At 33.1% G+C, this 20,236-nt stretch overlaps 1 protein-coding gene across 9 annotated transcripts; it reads right to left on the bottom strand.

Moving 5' to 3' along the window:
* Positions 1–230: 230 nt before the first annotated feature.
* Chi (LIM domain-binding protein 2 Chi) lies at positions 231–20,195 on the bottom strand. 9 transcript variants are annotated; one of them, XM_035079031.1, is made up of 11 exons: positions 19,284–20,195; positions 18,606–18,738; positions 17,877–18,510; positions 5,437–5,512; positions 2,284–2,386; positions 1,931–2,103; positions 1,625–1,837; positions 1,412–1,544; positions 823–947; positions 487–729; positions 231–371 (listed from the first exon to the last, which is right to left on the bottom strand). In XM_035079031.1, the coding sequence occupies exons 2-11, from the start codon at positions 18,628–18,630 to the stop codon at positions 270–272; spliced, it is 1,827 nt and encodes a 608-aa protein (XP_034934922.1). In that variant the 5' UTR covers positions 18,631–18,738; positions 19,284–20,195; the 3' UTR covers positions 231–269. The 9 variants fall into 9 exon arrangements, with proteins under 9 accessions (XP_034934922.1, XP_034934920.1, XP_034934917.1 ...); XM_035079029.1 differs by having other exon boundaries at positions 5,437–5,530; positions 19,271–20,194; XM_035079026.1 differs by having other exon boundaries at positions 5,437–5,530; positions 19,284–20,194.
* Between the last annotated feature and the right edge of the window lie 41 nt (positions 20,196–20,236).

Below are 20,236 nucleotides of genomic sequence, written 5' to 3'. Positions count from 1 at the left end.
ACAGTTGAAGTTGTTGGTACTATTGATGATGTTGATATTTTTGTTGTTAATGGTGTTACATTATTACTGTGAATCTGATGCAATTGTTGACACTGTCGTTGCAAATGTTGTTGTTGTTGTAGTTGTTGTTGTAAATAATGTAAATTATTAATGGGCATGAAGTAAGAAGAGGAAGGTGAAATGTTAAAATTCTCGCCCCGCTAGGGAGCCACATTTTTGGGCCTGCGCCCCCGCCGCCCCCTTGTTGGGGGGCGCGGGGACTCCTGGCCTCACTGGCTCACCGCGGGGCTTTTTTTGTCTTGCTGTTGTTGATTTGTGTCCTGTGTATTTTGAACACCTCCACCTGCACCACCTTGATTACCTTGGACACCCTAGAATATTCAAATTAATATCTAATAATTTATTATATTTTTATTTTGTAACTTTCAGAATTTATAATAACTTGATTGTTTAATAAAAGAAGAAAAAAGTTGTTCAGCTACTAACTTGACTACCAGGACCACCCGGTGGGGGTCCTGGACCACGATCAGGAGGCCAAGAATTACCAGGTGTTGGTTCTGAGTGAAATTGATGTGGATGTGGTGGGGGTCCTCCTGTTGTATCATGTCCATGAGGATCCAAACTGTTTGATGCATCATATTGTGCATTTTCTAGCCTAGTTATCAGTCGTTCATCCTCTTCTCCAAACTCTCCACCCATAAGAGATGGTTCACCAACTACCATTACGTCCTAATCAATAAATTAAAATATTTATTACAATTGTTTAATTTGATTGACAAAAATGATTATATTATTTATGTAAATTTAAAATTTCAAACTTGCCTGTGACGCTAGCGAAAAATTTGGTCCAGGTGAACGCTTTTTACTTGGAGCTGGTGGAGCATTATTTCCTGGTCCTGACGTACTGCCTTTTCGCTTTCTTCTTTTATTAGCAGGTCTTTGTGATTCTATTGAAGATTAAACAAAAAATCATCATTACTAAACGTTATACTAATTATTCGTTTATTTTTTGATACTATAATATTAATGAGATAATTAACCAAATATATTATTAATGTAAATATTTCTCTTTTCTCTAATATATATATATATATATATATATATATATATATATTATTAATGAATAAATTAATCTATATTATATAATTTTTTGTACTCATGATTATTACCACCTTTCTTATTTATATTATTATTATTAGTTGATAAATCATTTTTAATTTTTAATTTTATTTTTAACATGCATTCACACAATAGACAAGAAGACAGATACTTTACGTCTTTGTTTTGTCTTTGTTTCAATTTGTTTCCTACTTATATTTTAGTTATTATTTTTATTTTATTCATTCAATAGATATTTTGTACATGTTTATTTGGTTTTTTTTTTTTTCATGTAAAGCAACTGTCTTTCTACCTCTCTTACCCGGCGGCGCAACCATCCTCTGCCATTTCTGGAATAACGTTGTCTTCAAACAATCACGTGGTGATAATGCGTAAGCTTTATGCCTCGACATTAGTTCTTGCATTGGTTCCAAAATTACACATAACTGTAATACAAAAATCATGGATTTTTAAAAAGAAAAATTTTTATGAAAATAAAACAAAAAATTAATATTAATTTGCTTACCCTGAGATAATTTAACGTAGAGTTAGTAATGCCTTGTCTTGTAATATTTTTACTTAATTGTTCCAACATAGTAGGATCTTGCTGTGCCGTGTGCATACCCACAACTGATCTTGGTACTAATTCACGATGTGTTCTTACAGACATATGCCACGATTTTATCCTCATTAAGTCGTCAAATGTGAATTCTAATATTAACCTACCCTCTGTGCAAACCTATTATAAATTCATAATTTTTTCGATTTTTAATAAAAATCATTTTGTTAAATAAATCATATAGAGAATATTTGTGCGAGAAAAAAAAAATACCTTCATAAATGGAGGTTTCCCATGATGCGTCACCATAACACAGTGCTCGCAATCAAGTGTTATACTTGTATTGTGGAACGATTCTTTCGGATGTTTCATATGATAATAAAGCTCTGTGACACCGCCCTCGAATATCGAGCGAAAGTACCTAGGTATTAACGTCCTTCCTATCGCTATAAATAAAAAAAAATATAGATATTAAAAATATGCTACACAAAACAAAAAAGATGAAAAAATAATCAATAATGAGTTTTAATCAATATTACATACATTAATAATACAAGTTATTAAATGATGTTTTTTTTTGTTTTTACTTAATTTAATTATTAAAAATTATGATAATAATAACATACTGTATCTTTTAGGTCCATCCTCAAGGCAAAAAGCTAGTGTTAAAGTTGCATCATCTTCAAAAAATTCCGTTGCAAATGAATCCCACCAAATATTATCACTTTCCTGTAAACAATTACACATTATTTAATTTTTTTTTTTATTTTATTTATGTTTAAAAATGATTAATAGTTTTAGTAAATAATGATGAGATGGAAAATTTAGTAAATGAAGTAAAAGAAATTAGTGTAAGATGAGTTTAAATAATATTGAATACTAAATTGATCATTTTTTTTCGTAGTTAATCTAGTGTTGATGCCAAATCAAGCAAACTGTTGCCACTCCCGCATTACAAATTGATATTTTTGGCAAGTTTGCGTTGACCCTTCCCTCTTTTACAGTGTGTAGTGTGGTCTCATCCTCTACTTACTCCCTAAATATACTTTGTTTTGCATTCTCTTTTCTCAATCAACCCCATGCTGATTCTATATACGACTTTTTAGTCTTTTTACTATTTTTCTCCATCTCATTATCTATCATCGATCAAAGGAATGTCAATTGACAAACAATCAATAATTGGCATCAAAGTTTCATCGAAAATCTCCATATATATCAAATGAAGATATTTTTTTAAAATAATCATTTTGTTTTAATATTTAAATTTCATAATATTACAATACATTAATAATAAATATTTTGTAATATTTGTAAAAATGGTTTGGTAAAAGTAATATTTGGTTTTTCGAGTGAAAAATAGATGAGAAAAAAAGAATAATAATAATGAAATAATGAACGAAAATAAGTAAAATAGTTGAGTAATATTTTTAGTGTGGAATGTACGAGAAATAATTTTTCTCATAGACTGTACCACCCTAGTGTTGTTAGGAAGGGAAAGAGAGAGAGAGAGAAAGAGAGGTAGGTAGGAGAGAGAGGGTGAGGGAGACTAAGGGGTGGTATATGATCGTGTATATACACGACAGTAAAAGTATTGTCCATTAATTCTACCTCTAATATAAACTGTAAAAATCGATAAAAAATCTAAATAATAGTTGTAATAATTTGAAAAAAATATGTAAATAAAGTAAAAAATCATGTGATTATGGCCACCATTTTTGATGAATTTTCATAAATATCATCGAGAACAATTGAAGGTCGTTTATTTGCCTTTGGCGTCCTAGAACCTGGACAAAACTGGTTCGGTTAGTTGGAGTATATACGGCCGCGGGCCGCCGGTGAGAGGAGACACAAGGAGTAGAGTAGGAGAGCGGGGAGGGGTACAATATGGGTTATCGAGGGGGGAGACGACCCACCCCCGAGGGAGGGCAGGGGCCCTCATTTTATTACCCGGGCTCCCATGAAGGTTCTCAACTTGGCGGTTTGTTTTGTTACGCACTATTACAACCTGTAAACAACTTGACTACTATCTCTCTTTCTTACGTTCTTTCTTTCCTCCCTTGACTCGCGGCTAAATTTTCCAAAATATCTATCACAGATGCCATTTTCTATCTTGTCATCATCAAATGCCCCCTCTCATCAAAAATAACAGCTAACTAAAATAAATCATTATGACGAACAAGTCTATTTGTTAACAGGTTGGATAAAAAGAAAAATACTCATTTAAGATTTATTGATTATTTGTGAGTGATGAAATATTGTTTATTTCTTTTTAACAAATATTTTTCAATATTAAAGAGAGCTTCAATATCAATGACAATCAAATTAGAATTTTTTTTAGTTAAGAAATATTTCGTGACAATTAATCAAAACGTGCGTCTCACAGCGCCATCTAACCTCCAATTGATCAAAAGTCAAATATAACCTTAAACACAGTCAATCAATTAGTTTAATGATAAAAATCTAGTGGGTTTATTAAATAAACATATGGCATCGTGACATGAAAACACAATCAAGTATCAGTTGTATTGGTTCAATTATATTCGTCAACTATTCAAAAAGGAAAGACACTGTGCTTAATAGTTGATACATGATTAGACTTCTATCAGTGAGCATAAACAAAATATCGGAAAAACAGTTTTTTTTTTTTTTTTAATTTCAATTTTTCCAACAACTCAATGGTCGAAAGCCACAGGATTTAAACGTCGTCCCTTTCCACGGTGGGACATGCTTCTGGTAATGTACAGTCACGAGTATGGGATATGGCACAACAGTAGATGCTCCACACGATGTAGAGCGAGAAAAGATGATTTATGAGCACGTGACACGTCAGGTTGGCCCTAGCAAATCCGCGGTAAAAGAAGGGGTTTAGACTCTTGCCACATCCAAACCAATGACCACAGGATTTGGAAGACCGCGAATGTCACACTTACCCATTAATCTTTTAGCTATTTTTTTAAAAATATTTTCGTTAACTTTTGTGTGTATGGGTATTCACCAATGTTTGGGCTAATTCCAACCCTATCTTTCAACTATTTTGATATCTTGGTAAGAGTATCAATTTTTCATATTAGATGTTGCATTGATAGAAGAGATTGTTAGCAGTTGAAAATAATATCTATTAAACATATCCCTATCTTAGTACAAAAAATATTTATCAACTGTTAAGAAATATAATGATACCAATATAATCCATATTTCATTGTGGATTATATGATTTTAGTAATATGGAATGACATAATATCGAAATGAGATTAAGATTTAGTTCAATTTCATGCATTTTTCTATCAATGACAAATAGAGCATTTAAGTTTGGTACTGTCGAAATGGATAAGATCAAAAGTTTGGTTATAAAAGGTGAATCGATGAATATGATAGTTCTAGTCGATATAAGGTTAGGTGGCGTTGCGAATTTCGATTTATGAACTGTTAAGAAATATTTCTTAACAGTTAAAAATCATTCATTTTAACAAGTAATAAATCCCTTCCAACAGTGTGCAATAAATATATGATAAATGTTGATATAAACTAATTTCAAATATGATTAAAGGTTTATAAAGCAATAATTGGTCACATTAAATGCTTAGATTCCAATATAGTTGAGCTATGTATATGATAGAATAGAAAACAGAAAAAAATGATAAGACAGAGTCAAGTACCAAATGATGGTAAGATGAATACTGATTCATTTAATGAATGGTAATTTAAACTAATTAAAGCTAATTAAATTTGATTGATTGACTAATTAATGAAGTTTAATTGATTAATTATCATTGGCTTACCTCAGTCCGCTGCTGTAACCTCTTGTTGAGCTCGTAAAGTCTGATATCCGGTTGTCCAAAGTACGGCGTGTGCCTCCTGGGGACAGGTAACGATCTGTCAGGCCAGACCGATTGGTCATGTTAAGGTGCTGTGTATTTATTTGTTTCTTTTTTTCGGTTAAATAAATGTGTTTTGTATATTTTTATTTTGTGATAGTTTCGCCTACTATTAATTAAACTCATTCATACTATTTAATAATATTTTTCATTCATTTAATATAATGAAAATTTTAGAAAAATATGACTCTTTTTTTTTCAATAAATGATCTATTTGAAAAAGTGTTTGTTGTTTTATAAGATTGGAGACAATAATCAAAATGTATGAATAAAATAGGAGGTGAGGTAGTTGGGTAGATTTTAACCGATTAAGTTGATGAAGCTTTGGGTTAATGGGTTTAGTTTGTGTAGCTAATGGCTATAAGGTGGTGTTGGTGGTCTGAGCAATCAGCTGACGACCAGCTGGTACTTGAAGAGTAAACTAGAGTCAACTAGAAGGTAAAACTGAGCGCCACTGAAGTCGCAGATTGGGTTGGCAAAGGACGGAGAACAGTGGTGGATATGCGAGACGAAAGACGAGTGGTCAGAAGAAAGAGAGAAGGTGATGGTGGTAGTGGATGATGATGATCGGGGGAGTATGTATTATTAGGGGTTATGTCATGGGGTAGTATAGTGACGATCAATGCTAGTCACCTAAGCGAAGTCTATGTGTTGCCAATGTGTAGATACATGCATAAATCCACATACTAAGTACATGCATATGCATGTGACAACATTCGCCACCAACTTGGGACCCAACAACCACCTTCAGCTTCACCTACACTCCTATTCCCATCAAAACACATTCTATTTATCCGATGTACCAGTTCAACTTAAATCATTGCTAATTCAATAATCTTTTTTATCGGTAATTAATGCATTAACAAGTCAAGACACGCACATTATTCGACCCTTATAAAGACTCGATCCATTTCAAACGCTGATTGAGACATTTACTCAAAAGACAAAATATAAAAAAATTTTACCCTTTTTATGTAGTTATATATGGTAAGATAAAATTTATACCATATTTTGGGCAAATTTGAACGCCGAAATCTTCCCCTCCGTGTATCTTTCTTTTTATAAATATATACAATACAGACCGTCATTTGACGGTCATAAATAAAAACATTGTTAGATGGTTGATGCGAAAATTGAAATAAAAAACAACAAAATGTTAAAGTTAATTGAAGGTCAGAAGAACATATCACTTGCCACAAGTGTCACATGCGTGTTATTTAATAGGCATGTCATGTTATATACACACGTATAGCAGCGAGTATGTTAGACAGTAAGATATCACATGGTGGTGGGTACTGTAAACCGCGTATTACATATATACAATATACGTCAGTGTTAATTTACTGACACGTGCTTTTCAAGTGACAAACGGTGAGTGGAGAACAGGTGTAGTACTATCATCACTTTTATTCTCTACTACTTTTTTTACCCTTTCATTTAACATACGATATTAATGTTTACTACACATCTCATTGTAAAAAATTCTTTTTTTATCGTATCAATAATAATCGTTATTTACTACTTACAACTTGGTACCATCATCATCATTATCATCATTAACAACAGTAGCAAAGATTTTTATTAATAAATATTTTGTAAAAAAAAATTTTATTTTATGGGACATTTATTTGCATAGTTTTCACAGTAAAACTATGCGTGTTTAAATTAGAAATGGCGGGCCAGGAGGCCTCCGTCATGCGGGAGGCACGATGGTATTTTTATCATTCTAAATATAGTTAAAGCTCCTATACAAAACGCCATACCACGATATATATTATAAAAGCATCAAGGATCTAAACGTAACTATTTCAATGACTGCCAAATTTATATATTGGAACAAATATATTATGCACTAGACAAATGTGAATTTTTTAATTAGAAAATGAAAAATAATTGGAGAAAAACTATTACGTACATTGACATATAATAAAATGTATCTTTAAAAATATATATATATATATATACATATAAGAGAAAGGATCTAAAGTATATAATGCATTAGAAGAAATATATATATATATATATATAAATAAATGAAAACATAGTGACACGGTGATGTTAGAAAATCATGATGAGTTTTTTTTTAAGTCACCTCGAGCGACGCCAAATACGGAACTAGGTTACGTGTTTCTAACTGATCGCCTGACAAGTCATGTCCCTTCTCTATTTGATTCAATACTCTTTGATACTCGACTCAAAACAGTTTAAATCCTTTATATTATGAAAAGCATTCTAAAAACATGTTCAACTGAAATGACTATTACATACAACAGACCAAGTTGAAGAAATATTCAAAAGAGGTATCTTTGAAAAATAAAATAATGGAAAAAATTGTCATGGTGACATTGAGTTACCGGTTTCATATACATATGAGGCTTTTTTCAGGGTCACTGATCAAGACGCCTGAGAAAGAAAGGACGAGATTTGTGGTAAGATAATGTGTGAAACAAAAAAAGTACCATCATGAAAATAGACTTAATCTCTAATTCAATATTTTTAATTATAATTTTGATTAACTGTATGGTTTTTATGATAAATATCATAATGTCAAATAAAAATAATATTTATATCTGTTAAAGGAATAATTTTTAAGTTGAAAATGTAGTGAGATATGTAGAGAATATGGTTTGAAAAATAATTGAAATGACTTCCAAGAAACTTTCATACACTAGGTAGGATCTTAACTTTAACCACTGTAAAATCCTCAACTTAATGCCGTTACTTTGGCGCAGGTAATAACAGAAATTGTGACATTGTCCTCCTCTCAGGTACGAAAATGAATACTTTTGAGGACCGTCATTTTCATAAAGCTTGCAAATATCAAGTCTTGAAATATTTTAAAACGAAATAATTTTCCGTTATTATTGACAGCAAATGGAGTTAGTACATGACGATGGCTCGGTTAAATACTCGATTTCTCACAGATCCAGTGTGCCGCGGTACAACGGGAGGTAAGAGTTAAAAGTTGAGGTGAGTCCGAAGCCTAGTGTCGAAGAGGAAGAAAATGTAGATGCCAAGAGGTAGAGTGACGCGAGGAAAGAATAAAAGGATGGAGAGAGAGTGTGCGCAGCGTCAAGAGAGTTGTGCCAAGTATGTTGAGGGGAAAGAAACGCAAAGTAGATGGCGGTAGGGGCAAGGAGACGCAACTTGTTGTAAAAGAAGTAGGAGACGCTACTGATGATACTGGAAGGGACAGAGCGGCAAGAGGATTCGACGAGGCGGCCTTGAGAACACGGACCAACTAACTCCAACGCGAAGCCACTGCTTCACTCACTAAACACTACATTTTTCTTATTATTGTCAAAAAAGTCCTTTTTTTCATCGAATTACATCGTACATTACTGCCACCATCTCTATTTCAACAAAACAACAATCATCCGATTGAATTGAAAAATTCAAACATCCTTTTCAACACTTTTATCTCATAGTCTTTCGAATATTTAGTAATAATATTTTCAACAATTTGAAAATATTTTTCATTGCAATTTAAAATACAAAATTTCTACAATTTCACACATACACCCACATATACTATCAATTGAACCACACAATCGAATGTTGAAACAAATGCATTATTAAATATTTTTTTCTATGATTATTTAGTTATATATGAATAATATGTTAATTGTAAAACGTTAGTTAACAAAACTATCATCTGATAAATAAGTTGAGAACCTTTTGAGGTTCGTAGTACGCAGGTAGATTGGCCGAAGCTGTGGTTCTCTCGTGGAAATACTACAGACACTTAGCTAAGGTCTTGCGAGGTCACGTGTGCATTCAAAAAATTGCCAAGAACAATAAATGACTATTTTTTCTTGAATATAAAGATTTCGAATTTTGACTCGAAATTTCTATCATATTGTCTGACATTATTATTGTTTATTATTTAAATGTATGCAATTGGATTAAGGATGTATTTCCTCGTCACGGACTCTTGGAGCGTGAGTTCTATACAACTTCCTCTCGTCTTTTTCTTTTACATTTACATGCAGAATAAAAATTTCTTTAATTAAAAAATTTTTACACATGTATATTTTGTGCGTAAATAATATCAATACGAATGTATTGAAATTGATTGAAAACAATATTTCAATTTTAATTAAATTATGTGAATAGAATTTGTCAAAATTCCATGTTTTTTCCTTAATTTTTTTTTTTTGTTTTAAAGTAATGAAATCAAACGTAGACGCGATCAAGGCCTGTCTTATCCTCGAAGAGAGAACGAGCGATAAGATAACAACAGTCACTAACGCATAACCCATATCAAACAGAAAAGTTTTCAAATCATTTGTTCACTAATTATCATTAATAGCCTACTATTTTTTAACTTAAAAACTATTTGTATCTAGCACTTTAGCATTATTGTCAATATTTGTGCTCATTTAAGTTGTTGTTTCATTAATATTAGTAATTGTCTGAATATTTAAAATTATTTTGGTGTAATGACAGCTATTAATGGATTTACGGTTTCTCATAAATTTGATGTATTTCTCCATTGAGAATAAGGAGAGTCAATGGCAAACGCTTTTTTCAACAGAAATATAAATTTTAGAAAATAAAGAAAAGAATAATAATGAATAAATTAACACACAAATCACTTGATTGAAGTGATTGAAAAATAATGTTAGTAAATTCTCCTATACCTGTAATATGGAGATCCGAAAGGTGAACAATAAAATGGGTCATTGTGTAAATGTTGACCAGGGACTCCAGGTTGTGGATGTGAATGTGGGCCCATTGGACCAGGTGCACCAGGAGGACACATTGGTCCTTGAGGTTGCATTCCGGGTGCCATCATAGACCCCGTAGGTGGTATATGATGATGGGGTGAACCAACCATGTGCCCTGGATGATGTGGATGTGGTGATGGACCACCACCACCAGTTCCAGGCATATGTGAATGGGGCCCATGTGGCGAACCACTCATCATAGCATGAGGTGGCATCGGATGAGGACTAGGTGAAGCCCCATTTAAATGGGGCCCAGAACCAACTGGACCATGTGGAGTAGGTGGACCCCCATGAGTTGGTGTTGTTGGTGGTTGTGGTGCAGGCAAACTCGATCCTGGTCCACCACCTAATGGCAGTGGTCCATTAGCCATGTTGTTTAATTGTGTTAAGGACGCGGCTGCCGAGGCCATTGCTTGTAATGGATTTTGGGCCCCACTGGTGTTATTGCTTGTATTTCCGGCCAATTGGCTCAACACCGAAGGCAATGGCGGCGAGCTCCCCCCGAGACACCGGCCCGATCCTGCTCCTCCGCTCGGGACTACCGGGCCGGAATGCAGAAGACTTGGGGGGCGCTGCGCCACCCTTACAGGCATCACTCCCCCCTCCACGACGTTTTCGGAATTTTTTTCGACTATTAAGAGTTTTTTTCTTAATTGTTTTCTCTATTTTTTGTTTTTTTTCGATTCGAACACTTTTTTCACCTTTTTTCTAACATCTATACAGATATAATATATTCTTTTCACTTAATACTTTTCAGTAAGCTTTTCTTTAATAAAAAATCACTTTCCCGCGTTTTCACTCCTCTCAGGGGCCTTACAACTCACTTCACACCTGACTCCCGATTATAAACATACTCTTGACACTCACTACCTTCCCTAACGACCAATCCACGTGGCTTCACATTGCCCTATGCGACGCTTTCGTCGCTTCTTATATTTTTTTTTTTTTCTCTTTTATTTACAACATTTTAAATATCACTATATTTTTTGACTACTTAATTAACTATTTTTTTTTTTGGCTATTATTTTTTATCAATCGCCACTTGGCGTTCGACAGTAACTCACATGTCCACACCAATAATTTTTTTCATTTATTTTCCACATTTTATAACACACTAATTATTTATCTAATTACTTTGGATTTTTATTTTCAACACAACTATTTTGGTTTATTTTCATTTATTATTATTTTTTAAATACAAAATTTTAAGGATAACTAATTACTTTTATTATTATTCTATTGATGACAGGAATAAAAAATAAATTGGCTAATTTTCCGGACGTAGACACGAGTTTTATCGGTCTTGGACAGAACACAATAATCTATGAACCGCAGTCTAAGCGAACGGTCGCGCTACTGCAGACTGGCGGGTGTGTCGGCGCTACGGTCGCCTCGATCAGTTCGCTTGGGTGTTTGGAGCTACTACGCCGTCAAGATAGAGACAAACTTTACTCCGTACTACAGTGAGAGAGAGAGAGAGAGAGAGAGAGAGAGAGAGAGAGAGAGACAGAGAGAAAGCGATAGAGGGGAGGAAGCAATAGTGTGCGGAAAAGAGGGGAAAACTCTGAGAGACAACAGACGAACGTTCTGACTGTGGTAGGAACAATAGTTGGAGGTGGGGGAAGCCACGTGAGCTTGAACTGACTTGAAGAAATCAGTAGTTACTATGATTTCTTAACTCTCGTTAAATATTTTTAAAAACTAATAATATTAATTATTCAAATTAAAAATGTTTAAACAAAAGTAAATATCAATATATAGCATCATAGATAAACAAGCAAAAAAACTTTGATAATAATAAAGTTGAGAAATGAAAAATTTTAAATAAATCTTTTTCTTATATGAAAACTATTTTTCTTTCTATATATCGAAATAAAAAATTTCTTTTATGTAATTGATTGATTAATTTGGAATTTTATATCGAAAAGGGCCGGTAAAATAGGAATTTATATTCAATAAATTTAGCAGCAGCATATAGAAAATAGTGAAAATCATGAAAATGGAGAAAAATAAATGAGAGAAATAAATTTTATATAAAATATTAAGAGAAATTACACATTAAAAAACGTCGGTAAAGTAGAATAGAAAACATTTAGACGCGCGAAAAATTGAAATTTCTGTTAATGTTCTGCTACTGTGAAGAAAACGAAAAAAAGATATTGCAATAAATAAAAATAGAATAAACAACAACAATTAGAGGTTAAATGAAGATGAAGAAAAGTCACAGCCGAACGGATGGATTGCAACTAAACTGATTGTATTTGTATGTGTGATTTCGGTCACGCCGTACGCCTGTACGTTGACCCCTACGAGAAGTATATAGAGGAGAGAAAGAGGACCGACTGAAAAAAAAAGAAAGAGAATTTACTCACCGTTTCTTCGCGTGTGTTTCATACTCATTTTCTTATTCGCTTACTCATTTTATGTACCTTCGTCTCGCTCCCTTTATTCCTCTACGCCGTAACTTTTAAATCTTTAACTCAAAATCTTTTACATTTTTCACTCGTTCATCTTTAATTGAATATTTATTTCACTTTCCTCCGATTTTGAATCAATTACATATAGTTGCTTCAATTATAGAGTAATTTTCTTTTTTAAATATTTGTCGATAAAGAAATCTGACCATAAAAACTACATTGTGATAAATATTCTTTTATTGAAATTTTTTCGTTTGAAATTATTTTAAAAATCAAACTAATAATAAAAAGTACACGGAATTTAATCAAAAAAGTGGATTTTTGATAGCACGATTCATTATCGACCGAGTTAAATTTTTTAAACTCTCTAATTGTACTTTCCTTCAACGATAAATGACAAAATAAATATGAAAAATAATTGTTAATACCATGATAAAAAATAACGTTCAAAAATACTGGAAAAAATTACCGACTGAGTAAAGTGAAATTTAAACCAAATTTATTGAAATGATACGTCGATTAATTCGTTAATATAATCGATTCGTGAAAATTCTTTTATCAAGAAAATACGGCTTTTTGATGAATAAAAAAAATAATTTCAAAAAGTATGTTTTAATAAATTCATTAAAAAATTGATTAATAAAAGTAGGCGGGAGGTTGAGAATCTCTGGTTGCGCTCGTCCGGGCCGTGGGGGTTAGTAGGGTGGAATGGGGTTGAGGGTGGGAACAGGGTGGCTAACAGAGGGGTGACGGGGAATGAAGTTGGGTGCCAGGGTAGCTTTTGATCAATATCTCGTACCCACCCTCTCTCGCCCTTCTCATACCACCTACCCTTCATCCGCGAACACCATGTCTCCTTTCAGCCTCATCCCCTTTTCTGCCTTTTACTTGACTCACCCTCTCTCACCCCCGCTACATTGGCCAACCACCATGAATAACCAACTATATACATATGTTGAAATAAATATATATATATGTATATTTGAATATTTGTTATACATTACATCTATGTTACGATTGATTGAATAGATGATTATTAATCGAAAAAATTCCATATTTTATTTCATACTGTGAATTTAAACTTAATAAATTGCTTTAATTGCTATCATCGAATTGTTTATTTTTTACTTGTAAGCCTTGAAAATTTTTATAAATTTTTCCTCTTTTTCTGTATTTCATCAAATGATTATAATATAAGAGTGTTTCAGAATAGCTTAGTCGGTAATGTAGATTGAAGAACTATTCAGCCAGCAATACCGTAAAAAAAAAAGTGATTTTTTCATAATTCAAAGTAGCAAAAAATGAATCATAGAATACAAATAGTTAGAACAAAAGGATAAAAAAAAAGTATTTTTGACAGAGATGGGTGACAAATAATGTCATCGTGAGAAACTGATCTATCGGTTGAAAACATCCCAGGTTCTCTCGCGTCGTTCTCTTCTCTACGATTACTACACACAGTCGTTGCTACTCAAGATTCCAGTTTTCTCCCCTCCCGACTATTTTTGTTTTTTTCATTTAAACCCCCTATTTGGCGTCTCGCTCCCGCCTAACCCTTCTCTACTCGACACGAAGTCTTCTTCTATCCCCGATACCACTCTCCTCTGCTCACCGAGACTAGTCTCTCCCACTCATTCGAACCTGTTCTATCCCCACTTTGTGAAATTTTGACCCTCCACCACCTAACATTTCTGACGCATGGTCATAGTAGGTGAGATGGCGTCTACGGGTTGAGAAACGAAAGGGGGTGTTTGTGCACGCGCTGCCATTGTTTGCCGCGTGTCGTTGGGTCTTCTCGGTCTTCACGAGATTCTTATGACGACAGAGGGAGTAAGAGAAATAAAAAAAAGAATTGAAAAAACTCCAAAAGAAAGAAAGAAAGACGCGACGACGAGATGGCGCGCGAGAGAGGGCAAATGTTGAAGCACACTAGTAGAGAGTGGGGGGAAGAGCAGAAGAAGAACAAATGCAGGAGAAGAGAAGCAGTTAAGCAAAAAGGGCATTGAAAAAAGATGAACGCATTCTTGTCTTTTTTTCTCATTGTAAAAAAAAATCATCTTCTCCACTTCACCTTTCGCGCACTACTTTTTTATTTTCATTATTTAAAAAATTAATCTTTTTAAAAATTTTCTTTTGCTCATTATTCAAATATTTTATATTCATAAATTGTAGCAACAAAAAATTACATCCTAGATAACGTTAAATTATAACAAAAGTACACAGAAATATTCAATACTGTACGTAGTTGACAATATTTTGTCATTTAGAACATTTCTTACAGATTTTCAGTACCTTCTCTATGGCGTTTTTTCCCCATTTAGAGATCTATTTTTTTGTAATTCTTTAACGTTGCTAATAAAATAAAAATGTCCAATGTTTCTTATTTTTGTCAAATAATTAAAAATCGAAAATGATGTTTCTTGATAAGAAATAGTGAAATATTCTCTTTAACTTGTGGATTGAATTTTTCTCTAACGCAGAATAAAGGAGAAAGAGAACGTGAGTGAGTGGGAGTGAAAGAGAAAGAAAACCCCTGACTCCTCATCCCTCTAAAGTTCTGCCGCCTACGCCGGGCAAACTCTCCCCCTTCTCATCCTATTTCCTCATCGTGGGCTTTTCACAGGACAATATTTTCACTTTGTGAGTCTAGGGTTGCCCATAGCAACTAGTTCGACCAACTACTGAAAATCTCCCTTGTCAATTGCAATGAAATTGTCCACTAGGGTCGGACTGCGTCGGTAAAAAAGAAAAAAGAAATGATGGAAGAGAGAACGTAGGAAAAAAAAAATAAAAGTAATATATATATATATATATATATATGTTTATAAGGGGAAATGAAAGAAAAAATGTCACCAACTGATGCAGGTGTAATAAAAAAATTTTAATTTTTCTCAAATTAATATTTTGAATACTATGATTTTTATAGATACACAATGAGTTATTTTGTACAGAACGGTACAGGAAAATCACATGTATAACCTTCAAAAAAATGAAACAAAATAAATTTCTGGTACTGTATGATTATGATTGACACATACAAATGCATTCAGATTTTGAACACAGTTATTGTTGATCAGCAAAAATACTGATAGAGAAAAGATGGAAAAATGATTAGGGAAGTTGTGGTTAAACAAGAAAATGAGTGAAAAATAATTTCATTATTCGCAAAAGATTTAAAAAGTAGATAAGTCATTTCTATTAAAAATTTTTTGTAATAAATTAATAAAGTCCTTAATTGGGAATTTAGCTTTCGAGGGCCATTTAACATTTAATGGCCGTTAGAAAATAGATGTTACCACCTAGCCAAGAACGTTATTCACTTGAATCGTTATTTACGTCGACAAGAACACTTGTATCTTGACAATCTATTTATTGTCACCACCACCATAGAAATAAAAAAGTATTTAATTCATGTGTTACTAAACTTTCCTTTGGTATTATTTCAAAATAACAGCATAAACAATTGCCATTTGTAATTTTAAGTAATTTTTCGTTTAATAAAAACTCAACGACTCCAGAACTCATCAACATTGTTATGACATTATAATGTGCAATTAAGGTCAAATGAAATAAACGAATTCATGTTGTACTTACTCTCTACACATCTTCATGAACTCAAATAAGAATTATATTCGGTTTTTGGAGTAAAAAATACCAAAATATCATTCTGGCGGGAAAAATGATTTTACCGACCGAGTCTTTTTTTCAAGTTAGAAATTGATTTTAGTAAATTGACCGCAAGATAAAAAGAAAAAAAAGAAAAAGATAAGAGATCAAGAGAGATTGACGAGAGTAATATGGGGTTCTTACGTCCCTCCGAAAGTGATGAAGGCGTTTACGCAAACGTCCGTATACGGTTTCCACAGGTGGTCGAATAGAGGAATGACCTCAATCTCTCACTCTCTCTTTCTCTCTCACTTTCTCCCTTTCAATAAAGTAGTAAAACACTCAAATTCTTGACCATTTGAATCACACTAAAACTGTAGGCTTTCATTCTTTTCGATGCCTCATTAATGAAACTATCCATTTCAATCCGTAACAACTTATTTCTATCTGAAACTATCTAAAGTTGTTGAAAAATTGATTATTAACAAAACTTGGTTGATATGAAAGTTTTAATTACAACGTCATCTTTTATTTTGTTTCAACGTAAAATGAATAAGAAGTCAATCAGTCAATAAAAAAAATGTATTCGAATAAAATACCATAGTGTTTAAATAATGGGGTAAGAAAGACAAAGTTAATAGCGATGTTCACTTGTTGCTTTACTCAACTAATTGTCGAGTAATTGGTCCCGGTATTACTCCTTTCATTCTATCCATAAAGCGTCTCTCTTTCTCTTCTTTACCCTAATGTTCTTCGTATACTCTGACTTGCTCACATCTTTTATACTCTTCAAGCAATATAAACTTTGTTTCATTGTCTTTGATAACGCTATGACCCTTGTCCTTTTTACGGTCTTATATAGTATATTAATGAGATTAATAAAACAACTATTATTTCCAAATAATTTCCTTCAGTTCTTACATTTTTTTGAAAAATAGCTCGAGAAAATACATATTTTACTGAAAGAAGAACTCAATGCAATGTATAAAAATATGTAACCTTGAACAGATAACAACGAAATCTCGTGTATCGGCGGTTACTATTTAGAGTCTGCAATAAATTATTATCTATAGAAGGTGTTAGCACCACCAAATGTATCAATAAAGAGGTAACCTTTGACGCGGTAAGAATATAAGAGAGGTGAAGAACAAATCCTAATAGTGAAAGGGAAGGAAAAAATGTTTAAAGGACGAGAGAAGATTATGAAGCAATGTAGGGAAAGGGAATAGGTTGTAAGATAAAAGAACTGAAAGGGGTTTAGGAAAGCTATAAATTACATCTTACCCTAATGTCGCTTACCACGAAGAAACGTGTGTGAAGGGTTGAAAAAGCGCAGGTGCACTAAAGTGTCGGTTCTTTAGACTTTTTTTCTGTATAGTTTTTATTAAAAGAGTCATATTTTTTCCTTTTGTTTTCATCCTCATTTCATCTTATATAATATTTAAACTAAAATTAGCCGAAATCTAATTAGTTTTCTGGCCACTTCATTAATAACTTCTTTCGTGTAGCGATAACTATGTGAAAGTTGATAATTCATTCAGCAATCATCATTTATGTAAAAATGTTTTATTTTTATAAATAAATGACTTACCCTTGATCCATTCTATCAACTGGTCCACTGGGACCCATCATCGGATGTCCAGGACCCATCGGACCGCCCATAGGATGACCGCCAGGTCCAAAGGGGCTTCCAGGCGGCATTCCATATTGAGGTCCAGGGAATTGACCAGGCGATGAAAAATGTGGATTACCTCCGGGTGGAACAAACGGTGGCCCGGAAGATCCAGGTCTACCAACAAACTGTGGTGGACCTGATGGTGATCCGAATGGACTTGGACCAGGTCCATTGTATGGTCCAGAGTTGTTTGGCGGTGGTGGAAATCCGCCTGGATTAGATGGTGGACCAGGTCCAGGTGTGGATGAACCACTTGGTGCTGGCGATGCAGTATACTGCGGTGTACCTGAACCAGGTGGTGGGCCTTGATATCCGGGTCCACTTGCTGGACTTCCAGCTCCACCAGGGAATGGACTTGGTCCTTGAAAACCACCTGAATTGGTCCCACCACCAGGTGTATTGTATCCTCCGGATCCAGGTCCACCACCAACTGAATTAGGAGTAAATGGCGACGCTTCTGACCCTGCTGGTGGGCCCTTCCACGACGCTGGTGTCCCTGGGTCCTCCAGCGTGGTCGTAGCTGCTAGTGGTGTATTCAAACGGCTACAGCCTAAAAAAAATACATTAATTCAATTGATTCCCACTCATGTTAAAAATGAATAATTTTTTTCAACGGTAATCAATGAAATAAAACTTATTTCTTACCATTATTCGTACCATTAGCCTTCATCCTAATAAATAAACATCAATCCATCATCTTCATAACATTTTGCACTCAATAAATCACAACTTTATTTATCACTAATACTAAATATTACACTTTTCTCGATAAAATTCACTAAAAAAACAAACAATAAACTCTTATAGTAGGTTATAGGCTATAGGAATTTCTAGTGATTTTGATACAAATTACAAATTAATTATATCATTATTGTGAGCCAAGAGAAATCGTTAAAAAATTATATCATTTGATTTTTTTTTCTAATAATTTAATATTTTTTGGATAATAATAATCGATTTTTCATAAATGACTAAATGAATAATAAAATTAATTATGAATCATTAATATAATCAAGTTTAATTATGAATAAAATATGAAATAGATGAAAGGAAAAGCATGTATATGATTAAGATAAAACAACTATGTGGTTTAGAAAAATAATATTAATTGTACGCGTCATTACAGGTTATGGTTACCGGCAAACTCTAACCTCCTTAATTGTAAGGAAAACAGAACGCGATACGCGAGTCTTTCAAAATTCACTAGAAATATCACTATTAAACCACTCAATAATAATTCTAATGAACCAGACTTGTTTTGGTACATAAAAATTATCAAAAAGTCACAGTAAATAGTATTAATTTATTACGATTTAATCTTACTCTGCGTATTAACAATTGTACCGGCGTCATTTTCACTTTTGTCAACACCACGTAATTACCGTCGAATACAATCAAATATCACTATATTCAACACTAAAATCACCATTTTCAGACAACTATCTTCAATAATTGGCTATTGATTATAAATATTATTTAATTTTATTCCAATATTATTTTTTATTTATCAAGCAATACTTGTATATTACTTCACAGAAGCCGTAGCAAACCTCCATCACACAAATACAAATGTCGGATATATACACTATGCAACGGAATCACCTATTATGTTCCCGTACCACTAATGAGTGCAAGTGAGACAATAAATACAATGAAATAAGATGGAAGACAGTGTAAACACTACGTGAGTCAAATAACAAACTGTACTTTTCTCAGGGACGTAATACCGAAAAAAAATTCCCGCTTATTTTCACCAGTGTTGCTATTTTTTATAACAATTTACAATTTATTTCTGTTGATAAGTTAGAAGTCAACTACTGCATATCAATAATTTATTTAAATCGACCCATAAACAATTAAATTTATTAATAAATTATTATTGATAAATTTTCATTTATTTCACAGTCACAAAAACATTCATCAATTTAAACTTCCCGCATTTTTTACACAAACGGAAGTTTAAGAATCACGTGGTTATTATCAATTGTGATGGTCCGTATACTTTAGAGTAATTGATAATTGATACTATTCCGAGATATTCTGATGAACATGTGATAATAAAATCATCAATTCGAAGGTTATTTGTATGTCTTTGACGGATTATTGATAAAATTAATAGTTATTTTCACACACACGTATTAGTTTATTCAAGATTCTCTAAAGGTTTAAAGGTGATGAAAAAATGACTGCAGCTGACAAACGCAACGCAAAACTAACACTACGGCACTGTCATTGGTTTGTTTTTTCGGTAAGAGGGTTTAGAAGAGGGGGTTGGT

Source organism: Chelonus insularis, unplaced genomic scaffold (genome assembly GCF_013357705.1).
Source record: "Chelonus insularis isolate UGA/USDA-ARS -01 unplaced genomic scaffold, ASM1335770v1 contig_18_pilon, whole genome shotgun sequence".
Taxonomy (NCBI): domain Eukaryota; kingdom Metazoa; phylum Arthropoda; class Insecta; order Hymenoptera; family Braconidae; genus Chelonus; species Chelonus insularis.
The sequence above is the reverse complement of the archived record's forward strand: the minus strand, read 5'-3'. Positions and strand labels throughout refer to the sequence as shown.

Bases quoted from the DNA above. Each gene is read 5' to 3' on its own strand.
- Chi (XM_035079023.1), bottom strand. From the start codon at position 10,855: ATGCCTGTAAGGGTGGCGCAGCGCCCCCCAAGTCTTCTGCATTCCGGC. The intron at 2,104-2,283 runs GTATGTTATTAT...TTTTATTTATAG, and splicing joins GGATGGACCTAAAAGATACA to CGATAGGAAGGACGTTAATA. The intron at 372-486 runs GTTAGTAGCTGA...TGAATATTCTAG, and splicing joins CGGGTGGTCCTGGTAGTCAA to GGTGTCCAAGGTAATCAAGG.